Raw genomic sequence first — 15,245 nt, 5'->3', positions numbered from 1 at the left:
TGATTTTTGTGGTGGTGATTTTGGTCCATTATACGGGGTTCGTTACAAGAGGATGTTTAAAGCATAAACATAAACTTTTAAACATTTTAACAGAACGTAAAATGTTTAAAGTAGTTCACCAAAGTCTCAAGGGAACTAAACTTCAAAATGTTAGTTTTTCTATGAGTTTATTTTATGTAGGGGAGGAATCTGTGTATACCAAATAGCAGTAGCAGATTAGCACATTTTTAGCACAAAGAACACAGGACATTTAGCTTATTTCATCCTGAAAATGTTGAATTCATTAGCTGCTTTTTTAAAAAGTCCCACCTATTGTGTCTTTTAGCTTTAACACCTAATGCATGAAGTATTTAAAGTGACTATAGGTTTGAGTTTTACTATGAAGAGCACATTTTCCAACAGTGAAAGAAAAGTGGAAAGCACCCTACCTCTTAATCCCTGTTGCAGCTACCAAACACAACCAAAGGCCATCTATCTGTCCAAATCCTAATATGCGCATTGAACAACCCCCCCCCCCCCCCCCCCACACACACACACAGTTACACACAGTTACACACAGTTACACACAGTTAAACACAGACACTATGACTGGCATGCAGTTTTATGAGGACCAGGCAATCACTAGGGTATAACAATTTTATCCTGGCAGGAGGTGAAAAATTCAATTGTAGGAGGTTTTTAACAAGTGATTTTGTGTCTTCTGGGACTCACGGCATAAAAACCAGTTGGGGCAAAGCACAAAACATTAAAGAAAAAGCCATCCACTGCTGTGGCTCTTTTTATGTCTTCCTATTTAATAAAACCAGGACAAAAATGGTGCTGCAGCTTTTTTTTTATTAGTAACTTTTTTCTGAAAGAGTTTTCAGCAGTGCCTGAATTAGCATTATGTGTGAAGAAGACAGAGGTGTAATGAGGGGGTTGAAGTGAAACCTCAAAGCCAGCTGTCGTATAGATGTGTTTACTGTCATCGTAGACACTGAGGCAGACCTAACTTTGTTCGGGCTGCGAGAAATAAAATCAAAATTGAGAGGGCATGTTGTACCAATATGGTGCACCTGATGTGTGACAATGACTAATATCTTACCTGCCGTACATAATAATCAGTGTGCTGTCAGTCTGAGGACAATGGGGAGAGTTGTGATAAAAGTTGGACAAGAGGAAAGCAGCTCGGACCCACAAGGTTATTTAGGATTAAATGAATGTATGTCACCTGAAACAACTTAAACTACAAGAATCCCATCGTTGTTTTCATATCACAGCAATTTGTGCACAAAAGCTCTGAATAATTTGTCGCATGTGCAACTCATTGTACTTATTTTTTAATTTGCATTCTGCTACATGAATTGACACCACACACGAACCTGTTAAAAGTTCATGTCTTCAAAGACCTTGTACAAGGTTTGACCTTGACTTGTGACCATGACATTGAAGCTGGGGCAATAAAACATATTATGCAACATGTCGTGTGGTGGTGGTACAAATGTACATCAAGTTTTGTTAAATTATCTTGAGCAGATCAGTAGTTGTAGTCCAGACAAGCAAAGACCGGGTATAAAATTTGACCTTGATTTTTGACCTTGATCTAGAAGTTGGGGGTATAAAAAGTGTACATTGCTTTGTCTAGTGATGGTGCATCAAATTATCTTGAGCGGATCAAAAGTTATGACTCAGACAAGAAAGTAGACGTACAAAGCCTATACTATAACATGTCCGTCTTTTAATAATAATAATAATAATAATAATAATGATGATAAATTATCATTTCAGTTTGTTAAAACACCTACTGTAGTAATTTTCAGAGTGAGATGTGTTATTTTGGGAAAATTACAGTGTTTTGGATGCTAAGTATTTAATTCATGTTGTTCCAGAGAAGCTTCCAGTTTGTTGGGTTCACTATTGATTGGCACTTTGGGTGCATTTCTTTTAATAAATTATGTTAATCTTGGTGACTGGACCTGGACTCTTGAGACTTGTGTTGTGTCAGAACTGACATAGGAACCCCTAAGTTTTGATGTAGACATTTTAGACACATAGACTCAAGGGTACAAGCAGGTTTTACATTAAATGAGTAACCTCCAGATGCAAGAAGAGAGCCACCTACATCATGAAGGACTCCACTCACCCAGCACACACACTTTTTTGCCCCGCTCCCCTCAGGAAGGAGGTTGAGGAGCATTAAGTGTAGAACCACTAGACTGAGGAACAGCTTCTACCCTGAGGCTGTTAGACTCATGAATCTCTAACCAGAATAATCACTGTGAACAATCACAGGACTCATTTACAAGAGAGACCTTCCATCCATCCATCCATCCATCCATCCATCCATCCATCCATCCATCCATCCATACATACATACATCCATCCACCCATCCACCCACCCATCCACCCATCCATACATACATACATACATCCATCCATCCATCCATCCATCCATCCATCCATCCATCCATCCATCCATTTTCTTCCGCTTATCCAGGGTCGGGTCGCGGAGGTAGCAGCCTAAGTAGGGAGGTCCAGACTTCCCTCTCCCCAGCCGCTTGAGCCAGCTCCTTCAGGGGAATCCCAAGGCGCTCCCAGGCCAGCCGAGAAACATAGTCCCTCCAGCGTGTCCTGGGTCTTCCTCTGGGTCTCCTCCCAGTTCGACGTGCCCGGAACACCTCACCAGGGTCCAGGAGGCATCCTAACCAGATGCCTGAGCCACCTCAACTGGCTCCTCTCGATGTGGAGAAGCAGCGGCTCTACCCTGAGTCCATCCCGGATAACCAAGCTTCTCACCCTATCTCTAAGGGAGAGCCCAGACACCATGCAGAGAAAACTCATTATGGCCGCCTTTATCCATGATCTCGTTCTTTCGGTCACAACCCAAAGCTCATGATCATAGATGAGGGTAGGAATGTAGATTGACTGGTAAATTGAGAGCTTCGCCTTTTGACTCAGCTCTCTCTTCACCATGACAGACCGGTACAGCGCCCGCTTCACTGCCGACGCCACACCTATCTGCCTATCGATCTCAAGCTCCATTTTTCCCTCATTAGTGAACAAGATTCCAAGATACTTAAACTTCTCAACTTGGGGCAAGACCTCCTCCCCGACATGGAGAGGGCACTCTACCCTTTTCCGGCTCAAGACTATGGCCTCGGATTTGGAGGAACTGATCCTCATCAAGAGAGACCTATTTATCTTTATTCTATAAGGTGTAAAATACCATTTATAGGGCAAGGCAGGCATGAAAAATAGTGACCATTTGGGTATTACAAAAAAATAACCCCAGAGTTTTATTTAGACAGGTTTAGCCTATTCTGTAAGTAAAATCAACTGAAGTTACTGGGAACAAAGTAATGATTTTTTTCTTGCCACTCCTCATTGTCCTCTCACTTTCTGGCTGTGAGTTTTATACCCTTGAACAGAGAGGAGACTGAGTCACGGAACCTGAACACCCCCACCCCCCCACAGACATCCTGATGACACATCCAGCATCATGTAACCAGCAGACATTTCTCAGAAGACACGCTGAGAAAAAGAGATGCCGATGTGATTTATATTATCTGGAGGCTAAGGTGGAGAGGAGGGGAAATGAGAGGGTCACTAGGCTGTCATTTCACTTTGGAGTGGGGTGGGGTTCACCTACCACCCCAGCTTGTCAGGAACATTTTCTAACTTGTAACGTCAGGACAGCACAGTTTGCAACTTGTTTTGGTGTCTGTTTAAAATCCAGGTTGGATGCTGAGTTACAGAAAATGTGGTTTTTTTTTGTGGATTTCAACACCAAGTCTAATTTTTCTTTGAAAGGATGTAGATCAAATGGTTTTTTGCCCTTCATTCTTACACATACAGCTTTGATCCTCTCATTCCATCACTCCTCTCATGTGTGACTTCTTTCTTCATGGCATGTTATGACTGGAGTGCTTTTTTTTAACTTTTATATTTTTATATTACAAGTAAACGAGTGATTATAATTTGAGAACCTGTTTGTGTTTTTGCTTCTTGCACTGCTTCTGTCTTTCATGCACATCTGGGGCAACACACAAGCTAATGTCATGTGACAAGAAGTAGCAGGATTGAGCTCTGTGATCCTAATCTGGTTCCACAGCAGTAATTGATGGTTTTGGGGAGCTATAAATAGAGATTAAGGAAACCGCCGTAGATAGAGGAGAGGCGATGGATGTGTAGCAGCAGAGGAGCGACATGAGCCTGTTGCATCATGCTGCGCCTCTCTTGCCCCCATGAGTGACACCTCTCACCCTAAATACTTTTGCCAGAGTATTTATGGTGGGAGGGGCCACTTGTGTGGGCTACATGGCTCTCCACATATACACACTCGAAACCAAAGTACACACAGAGTCGCTCTAGAGGGAGCGATTTGTGCTCGCCGGAGGTCGGTGGAAGGCTTTTACGGGCCGTTATGTAGCCGGCTCAATATTCCTGGAAGAGTGCCGGTATCTTTTGATCAAATTCTGCCCCACTCTCCAGTAGCCTACTTCCTATGTGTTGCGGGTTAATTGTGCCGTATGGGTTTTGTGTGACTGTGCGTGCCAGCATGTGTCTGAGCCTGCAAAGGCCTTTCTTCATGTGATTGATTGTTGTTATCTAGTCAGATTATTGGGTTAACAACGAGCGTGATAGGCTTACTGCTGCATTTGGGAGGGGAGAACACACGTTTATCCAGACAAACACACAACATTATACACCTATTCAACTTAATACAATTTTTTAAAAGAGGGTAACAGATTTTCAGCTTTTCAAATATACAGTAATGATTTAAGCAAGATGTAAGGTCTCATCACCACCACGTTCAACGTGACAAAAGTTAATCAGAACATTTTTACTGGTCATGTTTGATTTGATACATTTCCCTGTTTTCTTTGGCAAACAAAGATCACTGTTAAATACCGGTGGAAGGAGCAATGACAAAACTTTGTTGTAACATTTTTGTTTTGTTTTCACATTTTACACAGATAGGCACACAAAATAAATCCCACTTATCTTTGGTGTCTGCCACTGGGACTTTAGTCGACAACCACTGGTTTGTGTAGGACTTAACGTCTTTGTGGATCAGTTTTATCCTTCAGAGTCCAGGTCGACTCTTTAAACTCTTTATAACAGAAGTATTTGTGTTGTCACTAAATACATTATCCTAATTTCAGGAAGGGATTTTGCCATTTGTTGGCGGTGGGTACTGTTTTGTGCTGTCACACCTGTTTTCCACACTTGTCAAAAACTTTATGATTGAAGTTGTTTAGAATTAATAGCTCCTCCCCCTTTTCACCAATTCTAGCCTGAAATCATGTTGTCAATCTTCTTTACTTTTTTACAGGACTTGGAAGTTCCCAGTCCTATTTTTGGCTTCAGTCCCATAGTACTGTAAAGTTTACCATCGTTTAGGAAAAGGGCTATAGACGGTGGAGTAGAGTTGCACTCAGGTCCAAATAATCTGAACCGACCTGGCCCCAGCCCACAGCCATCATCTCCGAACCCCACTCGATCACACAAATTAACTGTAATTACAGGTCCGAACCCAAACCGCCCCCCAACATTTTTAATTAAGCTTTGACTGCTTATACCACCGACTATTATTAACAGTTGTTGGACTTGCAAGGCTGAGGGGGCAGAAGAGAGCTGAGGAGTCGTCAAAGCGCATTAAATTCTTCCTCTGCTTCTGCCTATATTCTGCTCTGACATGTCAAATATTTTGTGATCTCAACTGTTTGGGTCATCGGCCGCGTGCGTCCGCTGAGTGTAGCGGCTGAATGAACATCATTTTGGGCTGATGGATCTGCCAGTAGTCCATCTGAAGCTTAACTGAACTTTTTACTTCTTTCCACTGGCCGGTCAGTGGGTGGTCAAACAGCCGCGTGCAGCAGGTGCAGTATGGCAAGCCATGTTTGCATATATTGGATTGTTGGCCGCACGCGTCCCTGACGCAATAAAAAGCCAGACACCGACCCAGCCTACACATTAAACACATTATTATAGCCCAGCCCGGTCCAAATCCGGGTCGGGCGGGGCCGGGCTCCGGGTTCGGGTTAGAAATGACAGCTCTACAGTGGAGCAGTCAGCAGCACTGTTGTCTTGAAGCAAGAAGGTTGCTGGTTAAACTCCTGACTGTGGCCTTTCAGAATGTTCTTTTTTGAGCATGCCTGGGTTTGCTGTGTGTACACTGGTTTTCCTCTTATAGTAAAAAATGTGCAGCAAAACTGCTGGCATATCCCTACAGAACCTCACTGACTTACACAAGGTGAGGTCAGTGAACAAGGCCAGGCTGATTCTGGCAGATCCTGATCATCTACTCCATTGTGAGTTCAGGTTGTTTCCATCTGGATGCAGATATCTGCTGCCCAGAGGTTTGACAAAGAGACTGAAAAAGTCATTAATCCTTGTAGCGATCAGGCTTCTCAATGAACAGTGATGATTTCTGTACTGTAATGTCTTAATGTCTTGTCTAGTATGAATGTTTTATGTGCGCAGTGACTGAAACAAATTGCCCCTTGGGGATAATAAAGATTCTTGAACTTGAAAAAACATTCATGTTAACACTTACTGTGCCTAGGCCTGAGTGTTTTTGCGAATAGTTTATTTTAATTTTAATGACCCTGTAATGGACTGGGCTCCTGTTTAGAGTTTCATCCACTGATTGTTGGGAATAGTCACCAGCTCAACAACTCCACACAAGATGAAGCGAGTTCAGAAAAAGTATGGATGGTTTAAGGTTTTGAGGGCTCTGCTCTTTTGTGTTTGTTTTGGCTGTGTCTTTTGTCTCCCTTACTTTTAGGCTTTCTAAGTATAAGTTTTACAAATTTATTTTAAACGTTTACAACTGTCTGGTATCCATATATTATGAGTGCTTTCTGCCATTTATAATTTAGGGATTCAAACTGTCTCCAAGCAACGGCCTCAAAAATGAGAGGTTTTAGGGATTCCCTGCAGAACACTGCATTGCAACAGGATGATGTCCACTTTAATTCAGTGGCTGACTGGTGGAGGAGTGCAGTTTTAGAGAGAGTCTGAGACAAAAGCTCAGACCAGAAAACCCCTGGGTCAGATAAGTTTTGACTAAATAGACCAGAGAGAAAAATCAGAGTCTGTTAACAGAACATCACAAACAGGAAAAAGACACCAAGCTTATTAAAAAAGAAGCCATAATTTAGCAACTGCTTAAAAAAATACACTTTAATAGGCATTTTGATACACAGTGGTGGGCACATTTCCACTAATCTGCTACAAGCTAATAGCAAAAGTTATTTTTTGTTTAACAAATTATCGATTAACTAATTTTAGAAACTGTTAACGGAATTAGCTTCCGCTGAATGAGGTTTCGCCAACTGTAAGTCTGCTAATAAAATTCACAAGTTTATACTTGTCTGTTGTGGGCGTGTCTAGAGTCCATTAGGCATGCTATTAGCTGACTACGTGTACATGTGACAAAACATGATTGGTCGACGCAGCTTCCACTGGAAGGAGACAAAGACGTGTGACACAGACTGTGATGGTCGTCTTAACGGTTAGCAACTTTGCATTAGCTTCAGCATTTTTGTTGTTTAACGTTGGTGAAGCTAAGTTTTTGGTCAGCTGTGCCCACACCACTGTTCATGCCCAGTGATGCTGAATTTACAGCCTTGGTTCACAAGAGAATGCCACAAAGAAGACAAATTAAAGATAAATTATTTTAATTTGTAAAATAAAGTCACGTGTCGTGACTTCTGATTTCCTTTGATGAAAACAATGAAAGTTATTTATTTATGTATTTTGTAGCAAGTTTTAATTGGGGGATTGACTATGAAAGTATAAGACATTTGCAGTTTTTAATTGACTGCATTGTTCACAGTTTAGTTTGTTAAGTTTATTCTAAAATTCTTCACTGTTATCAACTGAAAAATCAGTATTTCTCACGTTTGTCCTTAAAAGCAAAGATCACATTCTATAAACAAACAGAAATAAATTTCCCTGCTTAATCCTTTCTGTCAGGAGGAAGACACAGACTACAAAAATTACACTTGATTAAATAAAGAGAGGGAAGAGATAATTTTCCTGACATTTTGAAGCTATTTTGGCCAATAAGTACCTGAATAATGTCACTGTAAAAGGGTTGGGCCTGTAGACGCCCCATCCAAACCAGCTTCATCCCATCTCTACTGACATCCTCCTGCTGATGTTTTACTGAGTTCTTTAACCGTGACCCACAGCTGACCAGAAGATGTACGACCCTTTTAGCTTTATTCATTTCCTTCAGTCCTTTCTTTATCCAGAGGGATCGACAGAGGTTATTAGATGAAGGTGAGCTCAGTCGTTTAAACACAGCTTTCATCAATTTCAATTTTCCAAGCAATTTATTATTTATATGCTCACAGACTAGTCATGAGATACTCACTCTATTTTTTATTTTGTTTTACCAACTCTATCCATTCACTGAAAGGCTTTATTTTATTTTTTCTGAAAAAACAAACAAACAAACAAAAAAACCACTCCTTTGCGGATAAAGTTTTGTGCACACTCAGCTGTTTAAATACTTCCTCATTTATTACTTCACTCATGCAGTTTGGACTTTTGTCATCGATGCAAACAAACATTCCTTTTAAAACCATCGCTTAGTGTTTGATCCTCTCATTAAGTTGTTCGTTTTGACTCCATGACATTAGAAAGAGCAGCCATCGCTCTCTCTCTCTCTCTCTCTCTCTCTCTCTCTCTCTCTCTGTATGTGTGTGTGAGTGTGTGTAAGTGATGCATGTCTGTGTGTGTGCTCAGTTGTGTGTTCCTTCCACAGTGACATAAACATTTCTTTCACCCTCATCTATCTTCAAACATTTGACTATAAATGACATGTCAGCACACGACAAAATTAATTTATAAACACACACACACACACAGATGCACTCATATACACACTGGGAATGAAGTGAAATTGGATTGGCATTGGAAATTTAATTAAATAGTCAACACATCTGAATTCTGGCTAAATGGCAAGCTGATTAAAGATGTAAATAGGTGTTAGTCTTGATGGAACCATCACTGAACCATCACTTTGATTTTGTTGATCAGTTTTAAGGGTTATGCTCTGAAAATCTTAAGTAAACCAAATACAGACACAAAGAATCAATTTCTGTTTAGGCAATCAAAACTACATCATGAATCATTCAATTTTTGAGTAAGAAGAGCAGTTTTAAATCACTTATAATGTCTGATAAAGACAAACTCAGACAGTGAACTGTGGGGGATTTAATGCTGTTTCTCATTGTGTTTGTATAAAAATCACATTATATCCTTTATACTAAACTCAAAATGAAGTTAAAGAGTAGCATCTCTTGGAGGAGTGCAGGTCACTCACCACGTTTCATGCCAGAGTTTGAGATGAAGATCATTTCATGTTGACAAATGACAGAATTGTAGTCGTTTTAATCACACCTTAAAAAATAATGTTGTGTGCGATATTGAAAAATGTCATGCTCAGAACGTGCTGTGAATGACAAGCTACTATCAAACCAAGTTTGATCAAAAAAAAAATTCTAACCTTTATTTAACCAGGTTAATATGAAAAGAGATTAAAAATCCCTTTTTTAAGACAGACCTGGCCAAGAATGGCAGCAGCACACAACCATTACCACTCATAAAACCACACACATCAAAGCACAATTAAAATACATCATGGTAAATTATAAAGAGAAACAATAGAGAAAAACATCCCAAAAAATAAAATGAGACTAAAATAGAATTCAATAACAGGTCAAACATTTACAAACTGTTTAAGAATGGCCTTAAAATCATTAAAAGAAAAAAAATCTTCAACTTTCAGTCTTTTTATAGTTCAGTCCAGCTTGAGGGAGCAGCAAACTGGATGGATTTTTTTGCCATGATCAGTAAGAACCTTACATACAGTTAATAAAATTATGTCATCCGAACGCAGAGAATAACCTTCTGATGATTTCTTAATGACAAAGGACAGGAGATACGGGGAAGGTAAACCCAAGATGATTTTGTAAATAAGGTTATGTCAATGATAGAACCTGCAGGTAGATAAGGCAGTTCATCCTACAGTGACAGTGGTGAGTCAGGGTTTCAAGACCATTGATAAAATGTAGGGCTCCATGATACACAGAGTCTAACATATATAATCAATGAGAAGACACATGCATATAAATCATGCCTTCATAGTCTACGATGAACAAAAAAGTGGTGGCAACAAGATGTTTTTTTTAGCCTCAAAAGATGGACAAGATCTCATTCTGAAGTAAAAATCCAACTTTACCGTCATCATTTTTTTTCAGATGTTGAATGTGGGGAACAAAGGCCAGAGATTCATCAATAATAAAACCCAAGTATTTATGCTGAGATATTACTTCGATCTGAGAGCTTTGAAAAGAGATAATGCGCAGTAACAACTGTGGATTAGATTTAGGCTTAGTATTATAAAACAGCATTATTTTTGATTTATCAGCATTCAAAACAAGCTTTAAATCGCTCCAATTGGACTGAACCACATTACAAGCTGCTTGAAACTCTTCTACAACACTTTGCACATTATGTTCATAGCACAATAGAAGACAGTGTCATCAGCATAAACTTTAAAATAAGTTTGTGGCACATTTTATCTAAACTATTAATATGGTTAATAAAACGAAGAGGACCAAAGACAGAGCCTTGTGGAACACCAGAGGAAACTTGAAGATGAGTGGAAGAAAGACCTTCCACCTGCACACATTGTGACCTGTAGGACACGTAGTTTTTACCATTCAACTGCTTGCTGCGAAAGTCCAATGTCAAAGAGCCTTTTCATCAAAATTTCTTGGTCAACTATATCAAAGCCTTTTGATAAATTAATAAAAATGTCCGCACAATGTTGCTTTTCATAAAAAAAACCCAATAAAATAATTTACTACTTTAAAAGTTGCTGTGTATACATATGTAAATGTATGTAGAGCTCATGAAATATGCCTCAATTTTGGCTAAATTGCATCAGTTGCATCAGCTTTTACCCATTGTCTATTTGTTTTAATCCTGTTCTAAAAACTCTTTGAGGCAGTCTTTTGTTTTATTTTTTTATTTTTTTAATTCAGTTGAGAATAAATAAGGATAAAATGGGTTTAGAGGCGGGACCAGACTTAGGAATAGTTCTAACCTCATCACATGTCTGACCTTTATTCCTAGAGTGTCAATTGCATTCTATTCTGTCGATGCCAGTGGTCTCCAAATATGTGAATCACCAAAGCATTTAAATGTTGTCCTATAGACCAGGACCAAGGTCTTTATTAGATGAAAGAATAGTTGGAATGGAACAAGTTGGGGTGGCTGTGGCTGAATGGTTAGAGCAGTCGTTCTCCAATGCGAGAGTTGGGGGTTCGAATCCACCAGCAGTCACATGCCGAAGTGTCCCTGGGCAAGACACTGAACCCCTCATTGCCTCTGATGTGTGTCCCATCAGTGTATGAATATGATAAAGCACTGATTAGTCTCATTAGAATGATTTGTTCAATTAGCTTTGTAAAGATCTAGTAGAGTGCTGTATGAATGGGTAAATGAGGCACAGACTGGAGTGTAAAGCACTTTGAGTATCTTGAAATAAGATAGAAAGGCGCTATATAAGTACAGTCCATTTACAAGTTATTGCTGTAAACACTGGTGAACCACTCATGTGAGATAGCTGCTTTGGATGCATCATGTAAGTTCTAGAATTGCGCCGCTCAAGGTGGCTGCATGTTGGAGCAGCTCTGTTACTTTCATTCTGAGATTTTGCTTTTGGAAACTTTAATTCCTGTTTTTCTGGATGTAAATAACATTTTCTGGATGATTGTTTCCTCTGGTATCGGATGTTGTGCAGCTGGAAGGATTTTTACTCAAACTCTTTTAGTTTATGACATTTGTTATGATGCGTAACCATGGCAACAAGGCAGTTTTCTACAACCAACAGAAGCTGATTAACATCTCAAAAGCTCAAATAATATCTCAACGACAGCCCCAAATCTCAAATGAGTTGAAAAGGATGTTCTGTGGACGCATTCTCATCTACCTGCCAGCTGTGCTCGAGTGCCTGACCACTGAGATCCTGGAACTAGCAGGAAACACGGCTCATGACAGCGGAAGGACAGGATCGTCCCTCGGCACCTACAGCTGGCTGTCCACAGCGACAAGGAGCTCAGCAGACTGCTGGGAGGAGTGGCCATCGCACTGGGAGGAGTTCTGCCCAGTAATCAGGCGGTCCTACAGCCCGGGGGAACCGAGAGGCCAGCCAAGTCTGGGTGGACGGATTGGACGGCAGCTGCAGCCAGTTTCTTAGGATCCACTGTGGGATGGACCTTTACAAGAGATCCTTCCTGCCTACAGCCATCAGCATCTATAACATCTCTTAATGAAACAAGAATAATGAGTTACACCAACAAATAATTTCCCTTTGGGATTAGTAAAGTATTTTTGAATTGAATGTAATGTTTATTTCAAGTTAAATTAGACTTTATTGATTTGTCAGTTTGTTTCCTTTTTGATAAAAATTTGTTTGATTCAACAACAAAAAAGCTTTTCTCTGGAAACCAATACTTCTTGATAAGTGTTAGTAAAATTTTCTTGTTCACCTTGAAATGGGCCTCTTAATCCCATACTCTTGCATGTTGAAAAATTAAAACATACCATGGCCACTAACTGCAGTCTCACAATAAAGGCTGCTGACAAAACTACTCTATGCAAAAATTCATGGGGGGAAACTGGTTTTTTAAGTTATCCAGGGAGGTAATTAATAAAATAGAGAACATTTCCCAGCACGTATTGTGAATACATTGTGTGTGTTTACTTCACAACTTGCCAACATTCCTGTACTGATTCTACAATTACAACTTGATTATTTAGTTTTTAGTAGAGGGAGCACCTACAACTAATACAGATTTATTGATAAAACCCCTGCTGAGCCAACGAGGAGATCACTATTTCCAAACTTCCTGCCACAAATCAGAATGCTCTGGGAACATTTTGAGAAATGAGAACCTTCCTCAATTATTGTAGTGAACATAAGCTGGTATGATAATATACTGGTACTTTTTTTTCATTCAACCTTTATTAATACGGGCTAGCCTCAATGAGCCATGAGGACTCATTTACAAGAGGGACCTGTAGAGCTAGGTGTTATGGCCTCACACTGATATAGAGGTATTTTGGGGATTAATTGTGATAATGCACATAATATAAATTATTATTTGTACATCTGCATTTGTACATCAAAGGAAGTTAACAAATATAGGTTTTTCCACAGGAAAGGAGCATTTCTCTCATTCTTGCTTTTGCCAAGCCTGAACTTAAGTGGAAGTATGTTTCAGTTTTGTTTTGTTTCTGCAAGCTGATGCAGAAACTGGCCACCAGTATTACTTGGCATTTGGGAAAGTGTAACTAAAAGACAAGCCTAGCAAACTGAAGCAGGGATCTGAATCACTTTCTTTGGAATTGAAAGACGGAGAAATGTTGAGCGGCTTCGGACGTTATCAGCCCATTAAATGGCCGTTATTAGTTGTTATCATCCCCAAATGTAGCGGTGAAACCTACCTCCTAGTAGGTTTAAAGGTACATTATTATTGTTACTATTGCAGATAACAGGCAGTGTCACACGGGGGTAAACCAGGAAGTGTCTTTTTTTTTTTTTTTTTCAGCTCATGTAACCCTTTTCCTAAAGGTAAGCTTACACCTGACCCAGAGGACCAACTCTAAACTTAACCCCCTTACCCTTGTGCTTTAAGCTAACCAAGACCGTAAACCTAACCGCCAGACCCTTTACTGTAAACCTAACCACGTGAAGCTATTATGAGCGCTAACAAAGGTAAAAACAGAGCCTATTATCATCGCTAACAACATCGCTAACAACATCGCTAACAACATCGCTAACAACATCGCTAACAACATCGCTAACAACATCGCTAACAACGCTAACAACATACCTTTAAACCCACTAGGAGGTACAGGAGGGGCCGTCTGACCGCTATATATGGAGATGATAACAATTAATAATGGCCGTTGAATGGCTGATGACATTTGAAGCGGGTGAACTGTTCTGGTGAAGAACTGTTCTTCCTGAGTGGTGTTCTTCTCTGCAGTGACGGTGAAGCACGTTGTCATATCTACTGCAGCACCAGAAGCAGCTTGCCTCTTGTACATTACCACCTGATAAATTTGTTTATTGTCTTTTAGGTTTTAGCTTTGGAAAGGCAAGTCTTTGACTTCCTCGGTTACCAGTGGGCCCCCATCCTTGCTAACTTTTTCCACATCATCATTGTAATCCTGGGCCTCTTTGGAACCATCCAGTACCGGCCACGCTATATCATAGTTGTAAGTACACCCAACTAAAAATACATTTATCTTTAGTTAAAAGCGTTTCCTACTTTCTTTTTTCTTCCAGTCAGTGTTGCACCTGTCTGTATACGGACTGTCCTTTAGTTTAAACATGTTGTCTTAAACTACAAACTGTGGAAAACTTGTTTGTGCATCGTGTGACACCCTTAAATCAATCTAATCTCCTGGTAATTAGAGCTAATTAAAGAGGGTAAGATCTTGTGGGGGGTGCTAAGTACCTAATCTGATTTAAACTTGGCTTCAAGCTTCTGGACAGAGAAGGTCATTCTCTAAAAGCAAAAAGCAAATCATGTGCTGCCTGCTGTTCACTATACATGCTGCCAACATGAATTTTTAGAAACACACTTATACACACTTCAGTCTTTATCAGACAGCATAACATTTATCGGAGGCATTAAAAACGAATTGTGAGCATCATTAAAAAGACGGACAGATGGCGACGTTAACAGGAAAGGATTGTGCAAGTGAAAAAATAAGAGGGAGTTAATAAAGAGAGACAGCACAGATAAAGAAGCATAAAGGGGAGCCGCACAGGATAAGATGAAGAAAAGGAGGAAGCGAGAGGTGAAAGCAGGGACAGTCGAAGCTATTGTTTCCTGTCAAGTGGAAAATGGGAGGCTGCAAGCTGAGGGGTTTCACAGTTCATAAAAAGTGTTTTTTATCGAGTCGCATGCTTTACCCTTTGCTTCTCCTGTGACATTTTAAACACATACTTCACTCCAGTCAAAGGATTTCACAAGCAGCAGTCACTGGTCAGTGAATACCACCCAGTACCACTCTGTGTCTGTCAGCAGCTGGCTGTCTGACTGTACAATTTTCTAAATGGTTGAGTCGTGAACTTTACTCAGCCTCAGCAGTTTAAAAACCCACAATTCCCGCAGGGTTCAAAGAGACTTACTCAAATTACTGACTTCTTCATGAAAGTAAGGCCA

The 15,245-nt window shown here is 40.1% G+C and overlaps 1 protein-coding gene across 1 annotated transcript in view; it reads left to right on the top strand.

Annotated features, from left to right (window-relative positions):
• Positions 1 to 15,245, top strand: part of nkain4 (sodium/potassium transporting ATPase interacting 4) — a 66,898-nt gene that overhangs the window by 13,102 nt on the left and 38,551 nt on the right. The window contains exon 2 of the mRNA XM_037684071.1: positions 14,152 to 14,289. Coding sequence (XP_037539999.1) covers positions 14,152 to 14,289 — 138 coding nt within the window. The remainder of the gene's footprint in view (positions 1 to 14,151; positions 14,290 to 15,245) is intronic.

This window comes from Nematolebias whitei, chromosome 11, assembly GCF_014905685.2.
Source record: "Nematolebias whitei isolate Nwh7 chromosome 11, NemWhi1, whole genome shotgun sequence".
NCBI lineage: Eukaryota > Metazoa > Chordata > Actinopteri > Cyprinodontiformes > Rivulidae > Nematolebias > Nematolebias whitei.
The sequence above is the reverse complement of the archived record's forward strand: the minus strand, read 5'-3'. Positions and strand labels throughout refer to the sequence as shown.